The 20,766-nt window shown below is 35.2% G+C and overlaps 6 protein-coding genes, 2 long non-coding RNA genes and 2 other non-coding genes across 13 annotated transcripts; 5 read left to right on the top strand and 5 right to left on the bottom strand.

The window, feature by feature from the left end:
• Positions 1 to 392: 392 nt before the first annotated feature.
• On the bottom strand, positions 393 to 3,253 carry LOC111788183 (UDP-glucuronic acid decarboxylase 6). 4 transcript variants are annotated; one of them, XM_023668451.1, is made up of 13 exons: positions 3,163 to 3,253; positions 2,670 to 2,783; positions 2,179 to 2,265; positions 2,012 to 2,099; positions 1,829 to 1,920; positions 1,692 to 1,756; positions 1,520 to 1,608; positions 1,352 to 1,429; positions 1,170 to 1,263; positions 1,028 to 1,094; positions 872 to 935; positions 753 to 793; positions 393 to 672 (listed from the first exon to the last, which is right to left on the bottom strand). In XM_023668451.1, the coding sequence occupies exons 2-13, from the start codon at positions 2,757 to 2,759 to the stop codon at positions 487 to 489; spliced, it is 1,041 nt and encodes a 346-aa protein (XP_023524219.1). In that variant the 5' UTR covers positions 2,760 to 2,783; positions 3,163 to 3,253; the 3' UTR covers positions 393 to 486. The 4 variants fall into 4 exon arrangements, with proteins under 4 accessions (XP_023524219.1, XP_023524226.1, XP_023524210.1 ...); XM_023668458.1 differs by having other exon boundaries at positions 2,670 to 2,786; XM_023668442.1 differs by lacking the exon at positions 3,163 to 3,253 and adding an exon at positions 2,925 to 3,053.
• Positions 3,254 to 3,705: 452 nt separating this feature from the next.
• LOC111809115 lies at positions 3,706 to 4,317 on the top strand. The gene is made up of 2 exons (XR_002817175.1): positions 3,706 to 4,013; positions 4,093 to 4,317. It is a non-coding gene; the product is annotated as an uncharacterized LOC111809115 (long non-coding RNA).
• On the top strand, positions 4,180 to 4,252 carry TRNAR-CCG. Its single transcript has one exon. It is a non-coding gene; the product is annotated as a tRNA-Arg (tRNA).
• A 370-nt stretch (positions 4,318 to 4,687) lies between the features above and the next one.
• LOC111806773 (CASP-like protein 4C1) lies at positions 4,688 to 6,108 on the bottom strand. The gene is made up of 3 exons (XM_023692225.1): positions 5,394 to 6,108; positions 5,076 to 5,211; positions 4,688 to 4,996 (listed from the first exon to the last, which is right to left on the bottom strand). The coding sequence occupies exons 1-3, from the start codon at positions 5,639 to 5,641 to the stop codon at positions 4,775 to 4,777; spliced, it is 606 nt and encodes a 201-aa protein (XP_023547993.1). The 5' UTR covers positions 5,642 to 6,108; the 3' UTR covers positions 4,688 to 4,774.
• Positions 6,109 to 6,645: 537 nt separating this feature from the next.
• TRNAP-AGG lies at positions 6,646 to 6,717 on the bottom strand. The gene has a single exon. It is a non-coding gene; the product is annotated as a tRNA-Pro (tRNA).
• Positions 6,718 to 8,095: 1,378 nt separating this feature from the next.
• On the top strand, positions 8,096 to 8,868 carry LOC111777589. Its single transcript, XR_002812403.1, has 2 exons — positions 8,096 to 8,488; positions 8,588 to 8,868. It is a non-coding gene; the product is annotated as an uncharacterized LOC111777589 (long non-coding RNA).
• A 3,347-nt stretch (positions 8,869 to 12,215) lies between these two features.
• LOC111805385 (dof zinc finger protein DOF2.2-like) lies at positions 12,216 to 13,517 on the top strand. Its single transcript, XM_023690463.1, has 2 exons — positions 12,216 to 12,396; positions 12,519 to 13,517. The coding sequence occupies exons 1-2, from the start codon at positions 12,358 to 12,360 to the stop codon at positions 13,389 to 13,391; spliced, it is 912 nt and encodes a 303-aa protein (XP_023546231.1). The 5' UTR covers positions 12,216 to 12,357; the 3' UTR covers positions 13,392 to 13,517.
• Positions 13,518 to 14,740: 1,223 nt separating this feature from the next.
• Positions 14,741 to 17,464, top strand: LOC111777580 (actin-97-like). The gene is made up of 5 exons (XM_023657241.1): positions 14,741 to 14,798; positions 15,503 to 15,572; positions 15,689 to 16,082; positions 16,332 to 16,945; positions 17,021 to 17,464. Exons 2-5 carry the CDS (start codon positions 15,513 to 15,515, stop codon positions 17,084 to 17,086), a joined length of 1,134 nt encoding a protein of 377 aa, XP_023513009.1. The 5' UTR covers positions 14,741 to 14,798; positions 15,503 to 15,512; the 3' UTR covers positions 17,087 to 17,464.
• Positions 17,465 to 17,535: 71 nt separating this feature from the next.
• LOC111802207 (epsin-3-like) lies at positions 17,536 to 18,505 on the bottom strand. Its single transcript, XM_023686491.1, has 4 exons — positions 18,396 to 18,505; positions 18,198 to 18,320; positions 17,947 to 18,108; positions 17,536 to 17,872 (listed from the first exon to the last, which is right to left on the bottom strand). The coding sequence occupies exons 1-4, from the start codon at positions 18,503 to 18,505 to the stop codon at positions 17,536 to 17,538; spliced, it is 732 nt and encodes a 243-aa protein (XP_023542259.1).
• An 821-nt stretch (positions 18,506 to 19,326) lies between these two features.
• LOC111779673 lies at positions 19,327 to 20,242 on the bottom strand. The gene has a single exon (XM_023659784.1). It carries the CDS (start codon positions 20,177 to 20,179, stop codon positions 19,454 to 19,456), a length of 726 nt encoding a protein of 241 aa, XP_023515552.1. The 5' UTR covers positions 20,180 to 20,242; the 3' UTR covers positions 19,327 to 19,453.
• Between the last annotated feature and the right edge of the window lie 524 nt (positions 20,243 to 20,766).

The following is a 20,766-nucleotide window of genomic DNA, read 5'->3' on the forward strand; positions in this document are numbered from 1 at the left end:
ATAAAATAAAAAGGAAATAATGGAGAAGAAATTAAATCGGAGTTGGAAAATTTAGATTTCGAATAATAATAATAATAATAATAAACAAACAAATGAAATGAAATAAATAAATAACAAAAAATTATTTTTCTTAAATTTAATTTTTAAGAAAAAATAGTATTTATCTATTTTGTCCTTTAAAAAATAGTAAATGTTTTTAATCGGTTTATTTTAATTTTGTATTTAATAGGAAGTTTTCTGATTTATTATATATAAATTTAAATTTGATGTTTAATAAAAAAATTAAATAAAATTTATTTCATCTAAATAAATTGAATTTTTAGCGAGTTATGAGATATTGTTTATTTTTATTTATTTTTTATTCATTATTCATGTAAATTTAAATAAAAACATAAATGAAAATAAATAATTTTATTAAAGACCAAAAACTCCTCAACATCTTGAGCTCTCAACAACAACAATGTTCATCATCCAACAAACCAAAATTTAGTTCTTTCTTGGCACTTGAAGCCTTGCCCTGAAATCATCCTCCATTAGAGGCAGTCCATCTCTCAGCTTGATCTTTGGTTCCCATCCAAGAACCTCCTTCGCTTTCGTAATGTCTGGCTTCCTCTGTCTCGGATCGTCCGGGGTGTTCTCGACCATGATAATCTCGACGTCAGGATTGATAAGCTGCAAAAACGAACGACATTCAAACTTAAACCAACAATCCGAAAGCTTTGTCTATCCGTACTTCTACGGAGATATCGTACCTCCTTGACAGTTTTCGCGAGTTCGAGCATGGTGAATTCACCTAACACAATAATGATAGAGTTACTAACGACAGTTGAACGATAGATTTCTTAGAGTTCATCGTTCTATGATACCGAACCTGGATTCCCGACGTTGATCGGCCCAGTGTTCTCTCCTTCCATGAGTCGGATCAGTCCATCAACCTTGATCAGTTAAAAGTAGTAAACAATGAGCCAAGAACAGTCTCCATATACAAGTAAAGCTCAGGACTGGGTCGATTTTAATTTTCACAAACCATATCAGAAACGTAACAGAAACTCCGCGTTTGTGTTCCGGGCGCCTGAACGGTCAATGGTTCACCACTGCATTTCAAAGAAAGGAAAAAAAAAGTTCAGGAAATATACTTCTACTTCATAGAAGTACCGACGAAAACTTACCGGATTGCCTGAGCAATGAAGTTGCTAACAACACGACCGTCATCGATGTTCATTCTCGGTCCATAGGTGTTAAAAATCCTGGCAATCCTTATCTCTGTTACAGAAAAAGTTCTTAGTTTTACTATATCGACGTTAAAACAGGTCGAAGTTAACACGGACCATAACAAGAACATGGGTCTCACCAATCCCATGCTGCCTGTGGTAATCAAACATTAATGTTTCGGCCACACGCTTTCCTTCGTCGTAGCAACTTCTTACACCTTATGGAAGCAGAATTACGAGCATGAAAATTACGAAGGCGGAATTCTAAGGCTATCAGTAGACATCAGTTTTGAGAATATTCGACATACCGATTGGATTGACATTTCCCCAATAGCTTTCGTCCTGGGGATGAACAAGAGGGTCACCGTACACCTCCGAGGTCGACGTAAGCAAGATTCTAAGAACAACATAAAAGACATATACATTAAACCAGTTCATTACTAAAGAACAATTCAAAGTCATGAAAGTTATTGTCCTAACCTAGCTCCAACTCTCTTGGCAAGTCCCAGCATATTCAATGTGCCAATAACATTTGTTTTTGTTGTCTGAACACCATGACTTCAAAGTTACAACATCATATTTGCAATAAGAATGCAGCCAATTTCAAACTCTAATACCTTTACAGGGTTGTACTTGTAGAAGATCGGCGAAGCAGGACAAGCCAAATGGTATATCTGATCCACCTCGACCAGCAATGGCTCGGTGACGTCTAGCATTACGACATGGACGAAAACGGGTCATTTCGAGTTCGAGTAAACAAACCAAAAGGCAAAAAGAGCTTAAAGATGCAGAGTATATACCATGTCGAATGAGCTCGAATCTAGGATGACCGATCCATTTTCGAAGGTTGTCTTTCGAGCCAGTAAAATAGTTATCCGCAACGATAACCTAAAGAGAAGTAAAATCGACTTAGAATATCAACTTCCAAACGTCGTTGTTTATAACTCGTCCATCAACATTTTTATACCTCATTCTTTTCATTCTCCATCAATTTGTCTACTAAATGCGAGCCGATAAATCCCGCTCCTCCCGTAACCAAAATTCTCATATTGGCCTGCCACCGAATCACAAAACATAGAATCATGCTAATCTTCTTGAAAGATACACTCTTAAATCAACAAAAAAGTTCAGAATCATATAAGATCTTTCATTAGAATGCCTCAATAGTTATTACACCAACTCAATCACTCCCCTTAGCCCTGTTAATCGACCGTTAGACTCATATCCTTCGAGGGCACCTAGTTCAACCGGGGTTGCTCCAAACTCGGTAAAGTTAGCCTTTCTAAAGCGAATCCATTCAAACTAGAACCCAAAATGTACAATATCAAATCAACACAACAGATATAAGAAGCTAAGAACAAGAAACAAAAGAACCAATCAAATTCATCAAAGAATCCATCAGAAAACTCAAGCTGATCAAAGATATCCCATGATCTGATCTGATCTAAAGATTGTTACCTGAAAAAACTTTGCACTTCGCAAAGGAGAAGGGGGCGGTGGGGGTTTTGTAGAGGTATAAACCTCTCCATTTGACGACTCCCTAGCCATCACTGAAACTTCTCTTCAAAATCTCTGCTACACAAATAAGAAACAAAACGGAAAACAACTCAAAATCAGTACTAATCATGAATTGGGTCAAAAACAAATCCACAAATAAAATCTTCCTTTTGAAGAACAAAGCAAAAGGGTTAAAAAATCGAAGAACTATCTTACTCCTCAAACAATAAACGAAGACCCCAAAAATCGTGGAATTTAATCATGTTGAATGGAATTGGAACACAATCAACGCTTTAAATTTTAAAAAAGATGGAATCTGAAACAACGTGAGAATTACGAAAAGGGGAAAAGAGACGAAAGCTTCCTTTTAACAACAATGGCTACCGTCACAAGACGACGACATTTTGAATCGGAACAACGGTAACTGTAAATCCAAAGGGGTCAGTAAATTTACCTGAGAGAGATCGAAATCTGGGATTCCTCTTGAGGAAATTGAGAATTTAACAGAGATATAAATTTACGATGAAAAAAGAAGGGACTATTGGATGTCGTATTTATAAGAGTTGGACATCATATTGTCAATATTTAAAATAATTTACTTTGCTTTTTATCAAGTGTAAGCCAGCTTAGTGTTACATTTCCACGTGGTAAGCGAAGATTGGTTGGATGGCTAAATATATTATGACGTGTTATTTTTAATTAAATATCTTTTCAGAATTCTTTCCAGAAAATCACTTTTTGTAGATTCCAATATATCGAATAAAATATGTTTTTACGGATAGTTGAATTCTTGTAATATTTATTTATTTCTTTATTTACCGAATAATACTTATTTGAAAATTAAATTATTTCTATTTTTTGTTAATATTTAGTTTATTTTTTACATTACACAATTTTTTTAAAAAAATGCGTTTTATATCTAATTGAAAATATAAATATCAGAAAATTAGATGAAATTACAATTAATTAATTTAATCTAAATTATAAATTACTCTGAAAACAAGTGGGGGTCATAGCTTCCGTGAGCCCCAAATCAAATATATATAACCAAAAACTTAGGTTATAACTATGTTTGATCTTTAAGAGCAATCTCCAAAACCAATTCCGTATCGGCCGTCGCTGCAGCGTCCGGCAGAAATCCAAATCGATGGAGTTTTGATTGTTGTTGTTTCAATCCTGATCTGCTCGAGTGAATAGCTGCTGCAACAGGCGAAAATCGAAGTTAATCGAGTTGATCGCTCTTGTTTCACTCAGGAATCTGTTCGAGTCCAATCGCATCGAACAAAGCCCTAGACGAACATAAAGGTACGCAAAATACAACAGATCGTCCTCTTCGCTTCTTTTTCTGCATCGTGAAATCAGATCGCCGCCTGTTCATCTTTAGGCCTTCCCAAACTCGGTTTCTGAGCAAGATCCAACTGCTCCTAATGCCTCAATCAAATAGTTTTTTCAAACGGAGATGACACCGAGCGGTCACATAGCGGAGTGGATATCGCATTAGACTCCGGATCTAAAGGTCGTGGGTTCGAATCCCACTGTGATCGCATCTTTTTCCCATTTTCATTTTGAATCAATAATAAATCAATAAATAATAAAACTTTATTCTCTATCATATAGCTGGAAAAAAAAACATACATAAAGGAGAGAGCTACAAATACTATCACTATGCAAAAAGAATCACTCAAAATGTTGACAGTGAAGCTACAGACGACATGTCGACATCATAGAGTAGAGAACAGCACACACACGCAAGCAGCACAGCCGACGCAGTAGTCCAAAATCTTTTTGACTAATTTTTCAATTTGGTCCTTAATTTTTTAAATTCCAATTTTTTAAGTACTAAATCAAATCGGTAAACAAAACAAAAATTCACAAACTTTAACTAATTATAATTTTTTTAAATAATTAATTATAATTTTTTTAATACATTTGAGCTAAATTTTAATGTATTGGGTAAAATTAAGGAGCAAATGGAAAAAAATCAAAAGATGAAGGACCGAGAGATGTAATTAGCCAAATCAAAACGACATGACGCATCAAAATATTCGGCTGTCGGAGTTTCAGGGTTAGAAATGAAAACGAGAGCCGTTGATTACGAAACAGACGACCCGAAAACCCGAAAGCAGCGTCGATAACCCGAGAAACAGGAAACCGGCGAATCCCAGTGCAATCGAGATCGTTGATTGAACGCAAAAGGCGGTCGTCACCCTACACGTGTCGGTTCCCCTAAGAGTTATCGCGAGAGCCGTCCCTGCCGAATCCGCAGAGAGGAGGAGGTATGCAAACGCCTATGGAATCAGAGCCCTAATTCCGATTAGACCAGAAGAGAGAGAAAGAGAAAGAGAAGGAAGGGGCTAGGGTTTTGACCTGGTCATGGCCGAAGTCGAACCAGACTTGTAAAATCTCAGGGAAGAGAGTCACTTCTCTCGAGATTTCCCACACGGAAGCGATCATTTCAAACAGTGAGTACACTGCGACTATGGCGTTCGCCGCGAAAACGTACCTGGTTGAAGATTCTCAGTCGTTGTTAGAGTTCATTTTAACAAATTCAATCCGCGTTTAATTTTCAGGAGAACGAAGATGAACGAGCCAAATAGTCCATTCCTATAACCTAAATTTTCTCATGAACCAAAGCTACACAGAAACAAGGTCGACGCGATAATCGGAGAAGAAAGAGAAGCGTACCTGAAAGCATCGAAATCGTACCAGCGAGGGGAATCGGATCCAGAGCCTCGAGAGTTAGTAATCATGAAGACAGCGGAGGCGAGGGAGAAGCAGAAGGTAGATAGACGGAAGACAAGGATGAGAGAGTTGAAGCGCTTGAGTTTCTGAACAGAGACAGTGGAGTGGAAGTGGTGGTGGTGGTGAGGAGTAGGCATTCGAGCATGAGGCGATGACATTCCGCCGTTGCGGAGGGACTGAGGGGATCGCATAGCCGCCGCCGCCGCCGCCGCTGCCGTTCCAGTCGCCAAGAGCTACAGGAAGAGAAGGACATACATGAAATGGGAACGAAAATAAATCAACGAACAGACCAATATCAGGGAAGTCTATTCGATTAGCTCTTCCTTTCCGCCCTTATGGTGAAAGACAGAAAGCAAACGATTCAAAGCGGCGGTGGAGGAGTGACGGAGAAGGGCAAGAGTTCCATGAGAGAGGGATTCGAGGGAAAATGGGTGGGAAATCTGTGGGGAAATTATTCAAAGCGGCCACCTGAGAAATGAAGAGAGAGAGTAGCAGACGGCTCTGAGTAGTAGTAGTAGTGGGAAGTGACAGAAATTTGCTTTCAAAATTTTATCATTTCTCTCACATTAATTTGAATAATGGTTGAAACATTGGTAAACCGCAATAAAAACACTCAAATAAATAATGCATAAAATTATTAAGATGTAATAAATAATGATTGAATAATTTTAAGCATGAGATTGAAGTAAACAAATAAAGTGTATGTCTGCGTCAAAAATAAATGTGTGAATAAATAAATGCAAAGTGGTTACAACATTAACATGTGTGACATGAGACTATACTATATTACATGTTTTATATGATGATTTTCAAATATTTAAAATCAATTTAAATAAAGTAAGGATATGACAATCCAAATAAAAATAAAAATGAAGTAGAAATTGAAACACCATAAACTAACATTGGTATATTTGTAATAAATAAAAAATAAATAAATAAATCCTAATTTTTAAAAATCTTGATTTACCATAAAGTTTTCCATATTTTTAAATATTTTTACAGTTCAGTATATTTTATAAAGATGAAAAAACCGGAAGCCCACAAGGGCCCACGAAAATTGACATTGTATCGGTCGTGTTTGGTAAGCCGGACCGTTATAAATAGTATGGCCCAAAGCGCTTCTTTCGAGAACAAAATAAAAATATGAAACGTGCGGTTAAAAAATAAAATAAAAATCTTGGAAAAGTAAATGGTTGGGGCATTCCGAGAATTGAACTCGGGACCTCTCGCACCCTAAGCGAGAATCATACCACTAGACCAAATGCCCTTAGTTGAGATTACTTTTTCCTAATAAAATTTAACTTAAGTTGATACAGAATAATTTCACACAAGGACGAACAAGCTTTCATTTATCCCAACCACAAAATGAGAGTTTTTCTTGCTCTCTAGTCATGCTCCCGTCTCATCATACTAGGTTGGTTGAAGTACTCGATTTTCAACATCCCATAACATTACTACAACAATTTATGCTATTAAAACTTTCTGATTTTGTGAAGAAGTTCCCTTCCATGACTCAACATGACTGCTACGTTCCGACCTACAAAGGCGATTCTAAGAGAAGAAGAATCAAAGGGATAAGGCTATAAGAAGTGTTAGATGAAAATCCCACATCGGTTAATTTAGAGAATGATCATGGGTTTATAATCAATGAATACTCTCTCCATTGGAATTAAGTCTTTTGGGGAAGCCCAAAGCAAAGCTAGGAGAGTTAATGCTCAAAGGGGTCAAGGCTTGGCCATGTCAATAGAAAGGACTCCAAAAGAAAAAGGGGTCAAAGATGACTAAGACTCCAAAAGAAAAAGGAATCGAGTTCAAAGTGGACAATATCATACCATTGTGGAGAGTCGTGTTCATCTCACAAGACATTCTTTTCCGAATAAAAAGTTCTGTTATTATCCTAAGGAGAAAACCAAACAGTGGCTAAAGAAACACGCAAAAAAGTGGCTAAAATGGGGTTTTCATATTTGGATTGTAATGCGTCCAAAGCACAAGCAGGATAGGGATCAAAAGCACCCCACCTGATAAAATTCTAAAAGAAAGAAGACAAAAGGGCTAAAAGGGAACATAATCAAGTGCCTAAATGCACCATCAAACTTTATAAGCACTGTCCAATACATCATCATATATTGTCTCATTCTTAGTTCTTCCTCCACAGATGAACTGATTTAAAGTAATATAGTCGAATTACACTAAAAGAAGATGAAGATTTTGCTGAATTTTAACCTCCTACTTACTTTTAAGGTGACATCTTTCAATCCAAAAAGAACAAAAAGATTGGAGTGGGATTCACTATATAATGTAAATAAAACAATAGAAAGACAACATATAAGAAAGCAAGAGCGACATCTACTCATCTTTTTGTTCTTTATAAGAACAACAGATCAGAACAATACACAACAAATTCAAGGTTACCAACTTTAGTGCTTGCTTTGATGAACTTGGGATAATCATTCACAAGCAGCTTAAAGGTCTAAATCAATTGGAAAAAGAAGAAAAAGGATGAAGAACTCATAATAATGTCATTGGGGCATTTCATCAAACAGGTATGCTGCACAATGAAAAGTGACCACAAAACCAATATTTTAGATTTCATGCGTGGAGAAAATTTTGGAAGCATGCTATGAATTTAATGGGAATGAATGTTTTTACAAGATGATTACTCATTGCACACTCAAGTCAACGAAAAACGACGCAGAAATCGACATCACAGATCTGTTTTGGCATAGGATTCCCAGACACAATTTGGATCGAAATCTCAAATCCTTCAAATAAGCTATGATTATGTTGCGAATGAAATATAACTGTACATGTATGTACATTCTCATGCTTATAAATATCAGCAGAAGTTGGCTTCTCAATTCGACATAGAAATGCATCGACAAATGACAGAGCAAAAGAGAACGCTAGTTCTTGCTTACCTCCTGTTCGGCCTCCTCATATCTTCTCAATGCGTTCATTCAATTGGCTTCGTGAATCATTTTGAATCGGCTGAATCCAGAGAAGCGCAACTGGGAAGAAAATTCATGTTCGTCGATACAGTGAGTACTGAGTCGATTCCTTCCGCTTTTTACATTCAATTCTTGACAAAATCTTCTTGTTTTTCTCACGAATCAAAAATCTTGCTTCTGTGAGAGAAGATGAAAGGTAGAGAACAGGTGAGAGCTAGCGGTCGGAAGAATCCTTCAGGACCGAACCCCATTGGGAATCGACACCCACCGTCAATCCAAGGCTGAACCAATGGCGCATCTATCAGTTCGTTGAAGTTCATTTTGGAGTTGAATCAGCTGAAAATCTGTCAAATTTTCGTTTGTGAAGAAGATGAACACCGTTGAATTTATGGAGTGTTTTTTCCATTGCGTTGGATTTTGCTTACTTCTTTGAATTTTTAGCGGAATTTCCATATAAATTATTCATATTCAAAAGTATCTTCATAAATCAGCAATAATTTAATTTTAATTTTAATTCAGGTACAGAACCGCCCGCAATTTAATATTGCATTAACTAAAATATTTAAAATGTAACAAATTTGAAAAATTATTAGAAAATAAATAGATAAAATTTCCAGCCCATTTGGAAAACTTTTTATTGGGCTTCTAAAAGACCAAGCCCATTTTCATTAGGTTTGGGCAGTCCAAGTTGAAGGCCCAAATCGGATTTTAATCTTTTTATATTTTACTACGTAATAATTTAATTTTAATTATTTTTGTAAATTAAAATAGGTAACGATTTAGTTTCTATGGTTCTTATTCCGAAATATCAAATTCAGAATGTGAAGTGGATTTGATATGATATCCACTCTAAATTCCATCAATATTTTTTATGCGTATAAATCTATATGGTTAATTATCATGTCAAATCATTTTATACCATTACGTCAGTTTTATAATAAAAACATGTCAATAAAGTTTATTAATTAAATCATTTGTTAATAAAAATATAACAACTAAGTATAAATTTTGATTAATAATTATAATTTAAATGTTTATATTTTTAAGTTATTTTTTGTAATTATATTAATTAAAAATAAATCTTTTCAAATTTTAAATTATAATTAAAAAATAATAATAATCATAAATTTTATATTGGATATATCTTATTCGGGAGATTAATGGTAGACATACATTATAAAATTTAATGAACATAGGATGGCAATAATAATAAAGTATATAAATAAAAAATAAATAAATAAAGGACATAAAAATATATTTTTAATAAGAAAAGTAAAATACATTCCCTCTGCAAAATCAACATGGAATCTGATGCGAGAATTGGATTCCATATCTTATATTTATTATTATTATTTTAAAACTTATTTCTCTTATTTTCTGCATTTTCCTCTAAACCCAAAAATTAAAAATTAAAAAAAATTAAAAAAAATAAAATCTAAACAATTTTACTTTTAACTAAGGAAATTAATTAAATATTGGATGTAAAATTAAAATTTTGTACATTTATTTAGATTATGAAAATACCAAAAACTTTACGAAAAAATTGAAATATTTTTTATTTTAAGTTGAAGCTAACATATTATAAAAAAATATATCATATTATTTAAAAAATTAAATTATATTGGATAAATAAGACAACACGACAATCACCTATTTCATTTGAAATTGAATTAGATTAGGTTCGAATGTTCAACTAAGTTAACTTTTCGTCCGACTGATTGATTTTCTATTTCATTTGAAACTTATATTTAAAAATAATATAAGAAATAGTATAATTTTTATTTTAAATTAAAAAAATAACATTTATGTCTAATAAAATTTTGCTATAAATATTTTTTAAAATTATTATTATTATTATTATTGTGAGTGTTTAAAATTGAAGAAATGTGTTAAAAGAGGTAAGAATATTATTGATTTGGATTCATCCACCACCTTTTTTTCCTCCCTTTCTTTTATGATTGATTGAGACTAAATTTCAGCTTTTAAATTAGACATATCCATTCACGAGGGCCCTCCTTGTTCCTATCCCATGCATATCCCCATCTATAATTAATTATTTCTCGAGAAACCTGATGGACCATTTGGCTGAAACTAAAACTAAACTAATCAACATAAGCTTGATTAAGCGGTAATTGACGTTTACTCATTTTCTTGAAGTTTGAAGTTCAAATTTTGCTGAGAGAATCTTCCTTGTCATTTGATCACAGAAATCAGAATCAGTGTAGTGCTTGTACCAACACTCTCTAGTCGAACATAACATGGTCGACCTCATCCTTCCTTGTTGAGGTCGAGGTATGCATGTTACGTGCCAACCTTTGGATCAAATTTGCGCCTGGACCCAAATCTTTATTTTCTCCTTTTTCACATGGCCCGGGTTTAAATTTTGTCACCCATTAATATTTTTTCGATTAGTTTCGTTTCAAATTTCTCTCGTAACTCATAGGCTAATTTTATCCAACAAACTAACACATATTACTTAAAACAATACCAACTTTAAGGAGGTAATTAATGCGTTGATTTTGGCAATTAATGAAATAGGACGATAATTATTGATTCATTTCTAACTAAACACTCAAAATTAAATGACTAAATCTCGAGGCTAAAATCTCGCCATTAATAATGTTTGAACTGAGTGGCCCCACCGCCCAAAATGGATTGGTGTTCAACTTTTCCGACAACGAGCATCCGATGCTGCCGCCGCCGCCGCCGGCGGCCTCCGCCCCACCCCCAATAATTTACTACCTATACCTTTTAATATGAATTAGGTTATCATATTATTTTTTTAAAAATTAATTACTTATCTACCGTAAATATTGCATTAATAATTAAAATTCAATCAATCTCAAATATCAAATATTTACCCGTCAAAATACCTCGGTTATAAATGACAAATATTCTGAATTTTTCATAATAATTTTAATTTTTTAATAATACAGTCTAATTCAAAAAAAAAAAAAAAAAAAAAAACGAAAACTAATTAAATTTTTATGATTTGAGTTAAATGTTAATTAATCTTCTTTTAGAAAACTTGAAGGCTCACCTAACTTGATTAGGAGAATAATTATCTTTTTTACACAATGCGACATATCGAAATCCCTTAAATCAAATATTTTAATTAAAGTTAAGCCTCTGTATTATTTTGACATTGTTGATTGTCGACTTGTCGTCAAATCACTTCAATTTAATTAATTAAGATTCCACTTTGTTTTAATTAATTAAAGAAAAGACCATTGTTACCACTGACATTTATTTATTTATTTTCAAATTTACTTCATTTTAAATATAATACGAGTTCATATTATTAATAATAAAGGTATTTTTAATTTTTTATTAATAAAATTATGGCTAAACTCATTCAATTTTCAAACGTTTTAATAATTCTCTTAAATTGAAAAAAAAAATTAAAAATACCATTAACCTTTAAAAGTTTCACTAAACTAAAAATAAAAAAATATATATATATATATATACTCGATGTTATGAAAATAAATGTATTTTTAATTTTTGTTTTCTTAATTAAGAAGTATTAAGTTTTGAAGCGTATAAAAATAGAATTAAGAAAAAAGTGAAAATAATAAAAGAATATAATTAAGAAGAAAACAAAAGAAGGGTAATAGTGGAAACAAAGGTACATTCGATTGCGACACTTCCACCCATAGTATTCCTCCACCCATCACCTTTTTTATTTTTCTTTTATCTTCTTTTTATTTATTCATATTTTAATTAATTAATTAATTAATTAATTAATAATAATAATAATAATAATATTCCTTGTCTCACCCACTAAAAAAGGTTAATTTATATTATAATTTCTCTCTCTAGCCACAGCCGCATGCATGGCTAATAAATTAGAATCTAGAGAGAGAAAGGCATAAAGTAAAGAAACCCTACTTTGGTGGCCATCTTCTTTCTCTCATTTCCCAGCAAATGTGATTCTCCACCATATCTAACCTTTTACAATGGTTTTCCCTTTGGATCCTCCTCCCAACTGGCCATCCGTGAGTGGTTTCGAGCCCTACAATTCCCACTTTTTTTGTTTTTTTGTTTTTTTAAATTTTATTTTATCTGTTCTTGAATATACTCCATCTTTAATCCTTATTGTTTTTTTGGTTTTTCCCAGTTCTCCAATCCAGAACAAAATAACACTGCTTCGGATTCCGATCAGGTTTTGCTACCTCTGCCACCTTCTGGTGGTGGAGGTGGCGGTGGCGGTGGCGGTGGTGGGTTGATCAGACCGGTTTCGATGACCGATCGTGCTCGGTTGGCGAAGATACCTCAACCGGAGCCTGGATTAAAATGCCCTAGATGTGAATCTCCCAATACTAAATTCTGTTACTTTAATAACTATAATCTTTCTCAGCCGCGCCACTTTTGCAAGACGTGTCGGCGTTACTGGACGCGTGGTGGTGCGCTGAGGAATGTTCCCGTTGGTGGTGGCTGCCGGAGGAACAAGAGGGCTAAACCCCCGAATCGGTCCAAGTCTCCGATGGCGAGCGAGCGACCGAGCTCCGCTAATTCAACGCCTGCAGTTTCACTTTCACCTCAACCCCATTTGCCCTTTTTGTCATCTTTACATAATTTCTCTAATTACCTAAACTTGGGTATAATTCCGCCGCCACCTCCTCCAACAAGCAGTGGCGCCGCCGCCGGAGGACCGGATATTCATGAATTTCACGGTGACCATTGGAGATTACAACAACCACAGCAATTCCCTATCTTGGCTAATAATCAACAACCTAATCTACTTTACACTTTCGACCCACCAGAAGGCGCGACAACTCGATACAATCTAAATGAGTTATCGAGATTAGAGATGGAGAACAACGTCGGAATGACGATGGCGGGGACGGTGAAGGTGGAAGAGAGTAAAGCAATGAACTTGGGGAAGAATTTCCAATTCTGGGTCGGTGGCGGCGACACGAATGCTTGGAGCACCGGCGCCGATCTTCACAGCTTCACTACGTCCTCCGCCGGACACTTATCCAGACAGTAATTTTCCTCAATCCTTCCGAACTTCTCTCTTTTTGTCATTAAAATGTTCAAAGTAGAAAACAAAGATCTTCACAGCTTCTCTTCGCAGGCTTTTTGAATTTTGAATTATATATATATATATATATATATANATATATATATATATATATATATATATATATATATATATATATATATATATATATATATATATATATATATATAGATATGTAGATACATGTGTGTTATGATTATGCATTTGAATTTGGAGATTTATTTCTTTTATCTCTAAGTTTTTATAGCTATGTATTCTCGAAATTCAATGCATAATCTATTAAACTAAGGTATTTAGATACGGTATTAAGTAGAAAATGTTACGCGCACACACAGCTATCCGATATTGTCATGTTTTTTAGCTTGTCTGAGTATTTTAAAATGAGTATAGGGAGAAGTTTCTATGTCCTTATAAATAATGTTTTATTCAGAGTTTACAACCGAAACGAAAAAGGGTATTAAAGGTATTGGATTGTGTGGTCATGGTTAGATACATTTGTTTTATGAACCTAGAGCTGGTTTTATGCTTAAAATCTGCCATTTTTGGGCTCCAATGATGTCCTATGAGAACTTTAATCCAAACCCGAACACAAAAATTTTATTTGGAGTGTTTGAAGCATTTATGTGAAAAAATAGAGGCACACTGAATATTTTTTTACAGTATTGTGAGGAATGTTTAGATTTGATAAAATTGACACACATGTTTAGTAAGAAAACACTTTGAAATAGTTTTGCTCTCAGGTCGTTTTTTTTTCACAAGGGTATTGTTGATCGTTATCACCGACTTTAGGTAACGTTTCTTAAAGGGTGAGAAACGACAAATAGAGAGACACATAAGACGATTGAGATATGTACTCTCGACCAAATTGTATGAATTTTGAATTTAAAATATATCAGACAGTTCTCAATCTCAAGCTCCTTCTATAATCTCGATAATTATTTGGGTTCTATATCGATGTCCTCCGGCTCCTTAGGTTAACCGTGGACAATAATTTATTAAAAAAAAATAAGATTTATGATGTTGTATAATTTAGAATATAATTTTTTAAAAGTAAAAAAAAAAAAAGGAAATAAATATTTTTATTGTTTTTGTTGAATATATAAAAACAAAAAATAGTAAGGGAAGAAAGCAATGAAAAAAAGAAAAAAACTAGAAAACCGGAAGGTGGTGTGGCCAAGAGGTGGTAATGAGTCCCAGCAATGGACGCGTTCTCCTGGATCCAACGGCTCATATTAAATCTCCCTCCCTTCATCCAATCCGTCTTCTTCGTTTCCCCCTTTAAATTCTTCTCTCACTCTCTCTCTGTTTTTCCCTCGCTTTCGATCTTCCCTTTCACTCCTCCATTTGGATCGCATCGCATCGCATTGTCTAAAGGTCCAATTCTCATTTCTCTCTCTCATGTTTTGATCTATGTTTATCATCTGTTGCCTTGTTTTGTTTATTGTTTGTGGTTTGGATTAATCTGCCGCTTCTTTGATTGTTTCTATTGTTGTTGTGCATTTTGATTATGTTGTTTTGTTTTGTGGATGTTTGATGTTTGAATGAAGTATTGGATGAAAGAAATGGAAGAGGAATGAGAATGTGGTGGATTTTTTTTGTTCGCGCTTATTTGTTTGTTTCGTGTTGGAATGCGGATTTTGGACGTGGAGATGCTTGTGTTTTTATATTTCGTTTGAGCGTCCATGCGTCGTGGAAATCTGGAAGAATGAAATTGATTTCTTGATCGTTTTTTGGAAACAGCTTCCGTACGTGTGGAATCAATTGGCAGATCATTTCATTTCTCCATTGTACCTATTGTAAATATTTAAGAATTGCAGATGTATGTTGTTCGATTACTAAAGTTGAACGAGGAGAAGATATCTTTTTATGGTGTTGCAATTTGAAGGGACTAGGGGGTATCCTTTACAAGTATAACCAATTCCACACTCTATTTGGTTAATAAGTAGACAAATTGTAGGTGTAGACAGTTTTTTCTGGCTGAGAAGTGTATATTCTTGAAAGGAACGAAGGATGCACTTGATATTTAAATTTCCTTTTGTTGTTTGTTCAAATTTCTAACTTGCATTTTCTTCTCGCAGGTATTAGAAGATGGCAGATTCTGAGGATATTCAGCCTCTCGTTTGTGATAATGGAACGGGAATGGTCAAGGTATTAAGAGTTACAAAGTTATACATATCTTAATAAATTATCTGCAGTCACTGTTTAAATGGCAGTGAACTCAGTGTTCATCTAAGAGGAAATAATGATTTTGTGTTGAATTCTAGGCTGGGTTTGCTGGAGATGATGCTCCAAGAGCTGTGTTTCCTAGTATCGTAGGTCGTCCTCGCCACACTGGTGTGATGGTTGGGATGGGTCAGAAAGATGCTTATGTTGGTGATGAGGCTCAATCCAAGCGTGGTATTTTGACACTGAAATATCCAATTGAGCATGGTATTGTTAGTAACTGGGACGACATGGAAAAGATTTGGCATCATACTTTCTATAATGAGCTTCGTGTTGCACCAGAGGAACACCCAGTTCTCCTAACCGAGGCTCCTCTTAATCCAAAGGCCAATCGTGAGAAGATGACACAAATCATGTTTGAGACATTCAATACTCCAGCTATGTACGTGGCCATTCAAGCTGTTCTTTCCTTGTATGCAAGTGGACGTACAACTGGTAAGTAGCCCACTTCAATCATTTTACTTGGTGAGTGTTTTAATTTTATTCAACTCATAGGAGGCTAGTGCTGCCATGCAACTTTAATTGTTCAGAAATACTTTGAAAGTGACAATAATACACGTGTTCTGTTTTGACATAAATTGGACATAGTTGTGTTCTTTCCTTGACAGTCTGAACAAGATTTTTCAGTAGAATTTGTTGCGTGTTTGGCCTTGGCTTACTCGTTCTTTGTGTTTGTCTTCGAAGGAATTGTGATGGACTCTGGTGATGGTGTCAGTCATACGGTTCCTATATACGAGGGGTATGCCCTCCCACACGCCATCCTTCGTCTTGATCTGGCGGGTCGTGATCTCACAGATAACCTGATGAAAATCCTCACTGAGCGTGGGTACTCTTTCACCACATCTGCAGAGCGGGAAATTGTGAGAGATATGAAAGAAAAGCTGGCATATATTGCCCTTGATTATGAACAGGAGATGGAGACATCCAAGACCAGCTCGTCTGTCGAAAAGAGCTATGAATTGCCTGATGGACAGGTGATCACCATCGGATCGGAGAGATTCAGATGTCCTGAAGTTCTTTTCCAACCTTCCATGATAGGAATGGAAGCAGCAGGCATTCATGAGACTACATACAACTCCATCATGAAGTGTGATGTGGATATCAGAAAGGACCTGTATGGCAACATTGTCCTATCTGGTGGTTCGACCATGTTCACCGGTATCGCTGATAGAATGAGCAAGGAAATCTCTGCCCTCGCCCCTAGCAGCATGAAGATAAAGGTCGTGGCGCCACCTGAGAGAAAGTACAGTGTCTGGATTGGAGGATCCATCCTGGCATCCCTTAGCACCTTCCAACAGGTTGTTTTCTACACTCCAATGCCAATTACTAGTAGATAAGAACTAAAACAACACAAACTAACATTTTACCTGCAGATGTGGATTGCCAAGGCAGAGTATGATGAATCTGGACCGTCGATTGTGCACAGGAAATGCTTCTAAAGGAAGAATAGAAAGATTCATTGGTGAAGAGATTGAATGGAGCAAAAAATGGTGTGTTTTCTTCTGAAATGGAAGCGTTTTTCAGCTCCTCCCCTCTTTCACCTTAGCTTTGTTTATTCCTCCTGTCACTCAAATTTTGGAGCCCAACGTTAAGAAGGCCTAAATTTTGATTGCTAAAATGGTTCAAATTCTTTCATATGTTTTATAATTAATTTATTTATTCTCCCACAAGATTTATCTCTAAATCTATGAAGGGATAGGGGTTTTAGATTTATGTGGGTTGTTTTCATTTTTATGTTGTTGTTCTTCTGAAGCAATTTATGTATGTAATATAATTTTATCAAGTAGTACCGTACTTGATAAAATATTATTTATGGATACTCCATTCTTTGTTTTTTTCAAGAACCTCATATCGAACTTTGAAGGATTGTGAAACAAAGGGCTGTCCATTATAATACAGAAGAAATCAGAGATTGGGAAACTTCCTCCCAATCAGCAGCCTCCTCCCATTTTCTGACTCCTTTCCAATCCCCGCTCCCTTGTCTCGTCTCTATTAAGGAGAGATTTCTAGTTCCATTATACTCAGACTCGTGTTGCTTCCGATTAAATCTGTTGGAATGTGATTCATCCTTCGTCGGAGACGACCGGCGGCTGAAGCTTCCGAATCCTTGGATTCCACGTGTAAGGTTACGAGCTTTGATCCTCTCCTGTATTAGAAAATCTTCCTCTTCCAGAAGTTTGAGAACTCTGGCACTTAATTTTCTCACACTCTCTCCCCAGTTGAATCTGCATTTTGTTTTTTTTTGTTTTTTGGTTTAAATTAGAGAACTTAAAGGTCAAAATAACAATAGGAAACTAACCCTTTGTCATCAACAAAGTGGAATCCCTCCATCTCCCTCAAAACAGCCCTATCGTTTGCAAATTCCTTTGCAAAGCTGTATGGGCCATGTGTTAGAGCATGTTCTACCAATATCACTGCATTATACGATGCTCTCCATTGCCTTGCCTCAAATCTCTCCAGTCTGAGAATTTGGCCCCCACGAATGAAATCATGTTCACAAATATAATAACATTATCACATTTACTACAAACTAAAACTCATAAAACAAACCTCTTGTGAAGAATCTCCACAATTCTGTAAAACTCATCAACTTCAAAACTTGCCTTCGTTATCTCTCTCATGCTCGGCGAATCCGGTGGCCATGGATTCCCACTTATCGCTTCTTCTGTTAACCTAAAACATTCAATATTATAGTTTAACTAGTTGAGATATATATTCTCGAGCAACCAAAGTCTAAAGAAAACTTACAATTGTGCATGAGTAACATCAGTTAGAGCCAAACGAACGATTTTGACATGTTCTTTGAGGAAGAAACAAGCTTTCTTCTTCAATTCATGGAGGAAATAAGAGTCTTCCATTTTGGTTGAAGAACAATTGAAGAGAAACCCATTTTATTTAAGGCCTCGTATTCAAATGACATAAGAAGAAATATAACTGTTCCATTTATGTCTCAACTGCTCCCTAGAAGTTGATGTGCAAATCAAATACACACAAAGGCAACTCCAAGAATTCATTCAAACCTTATTATCTTAAGCTTTATGATTTAGGTATCTACCTAATATGCTTTATTTACTTATAGTCATATAACGGTACTTTCTTCAATTTTTTTAAATTTATTTCTTCGCTTACGTTTTTTAAAACATTTCTTGCAAACTTGATTCGAAGTTCGATACGTCGACGTTGTCCACTCACAGCTAACTTGTTCACCAAATTATAACAAGTATCGCACAATTGTTGTCCAGTTACTGCAATAATGCGATTATTTTTTTTTTTCCTCTCACTAGTAATCCTACAAATTATACAAATTAATTCATGCTTAAAAAAAAATGTCACAAATTGATAAAAATATCATATAAAATTTTATAAAAAATTATTGAGATTTAATATTTAGATAATATATTAGTTATAAAATATATCTTAATATTCTTGGTTTATAATTTGATTGGTAGTATATTTTATTTTATTATCTACATTTAATTAATTTATATTTTATTTATGGGTAGATATTAGTTGGTATCTTGTATCTTAATATTTAAAGGTTAAGGTTACGAATATCATGACAATATAGATCCCTATTCTATTTCTCATTCTTATTAATAAAACTCTTGTGATATTTATTTAATGAATTATATGGTNTGAAAATGTGTAAAAAGTGGCATCCACTTGAGATTTTTCCCCTTTATTTGACGATTTAATTTACATTATTTTCAGGGAAAAATGATGGAAAATTACAATTCCAAACAGATGAACAGAGGACGAAATTCAGGGATCAGTTTTAGAGAGAAAAAGAAGAGGAGAAGCGGGATTCAATGAACAACGGTAACCGGCGGCGGCTTAAATCTGCTACCGGCGCCGCCGTAACTGATAGTTCTCTGATGCGGCAACGCGAGCATGGCGGTGTAGTCCAAAAAATCATTCAGCGCAATAACGGCCTGCAAAATCCGTTTCAAATCATCGGCGGCGGAGAATCCGAAGCATCCTCTTTCGCGGACAGCGTACACGTAAAAAGTTAAACAACCTTTTCTAAATTCAAACCTAGCCATCTCACAGCCGCTCAGTCCCCGAATCAGCCGTCGATTCACATCGCCGAGAGTCATTTCCGCCGGCCACCTGTGGCCAACGGCAGCCTTCAGAGCCTCCGTCTCGAACACAAACAGAATCACCTTCGATTTCTTCGTGCCGAGGCCGAGCGTCAGATTGTGCCAAGCGTGGTGCGCCAGAATCGTGAAATTCGTCGGCAGAAACACGGCAGTGGAATTGAACGGAAGGCGATTTTGGTTGTTATTGTCGCTGTCCGTATTGCCGTCGTGGTGCGGCGGCAGAGAAAGTAGCTGGAGGAATTCAAGAGGCCAGGCTCGGCGAATTGTGAAGGATTTGACAACGAATTGTGCGCCGAATCGGAGACCTTTGACAGCGGTAGATGGCTTGAAGGAGAAATCGGTAAGCGCTGGATTGGCGGTGGCGCCGCCTGATTGGTGGCGATGCTTTTGTTTCTTGTTATTGTTATTGTTCTTCTTCTCTCTATTTTCCATATTTTTCCTTGTTTTCAACCGTCGGAGAGTTCTGGATTTGAAGCTCTGGTTATGGCCTCTTCTTTTTTGGGGCAAAAACAAAACAAATTAAATTGCATATATATATATATATATATATATATATATATCCACTTTTTTAAATTAAAATAAACATTCATTTTTATCCTCGACACATATGTCGTTTTTCTGTTTTTTTTTTTCCTGTCATTTTTCAATTTTAGTCCTCTTTTTTTTTCTTTTCTAATTTTACTGTAGTAATTAAATTATTTTAAAAATGGAATTCTGTTATTTCCCCCCTTTTTTTGTCCAGTAATTTTAGGATGATATTTTTAATGGGAATTATTCTTAATTATAAATTATAAATATATATATATATAAAGAGTTTTAATAATAGGAACTTTAAAATTAAGTGTGTTCTTGAGGAAGCAATTGTTTTTAGCTATCCTCCTAGAAAATTTCCTAAGAAGCATATGATTGAGATCAAATCATGTCGAAATGATCCATGTGAGTCTTTGGTGATATTCTTCACCTCTTAGAAACTTGGTGTAAGTAACTTGACCATGTCACTAGGGTTGCATAGGAATGTC

Source organism: Cucurbita pepo, chromosome LG01, assembly GCF_002806865.2.
Source record: "Cucurbita pepo subsp. pepo cultivar mu-cu-16 chromosome LG01, ASM280686v2, whole genome shotgun sequence".
Taxonomy (NCBI): domain Eukaryota; kingdom Viridiplantae; phylum Streptophyta; class Magnoliopsida; order Cucurbitales; family Cucurbitaceae; genus Cucurbita; species Cucurbita pepo.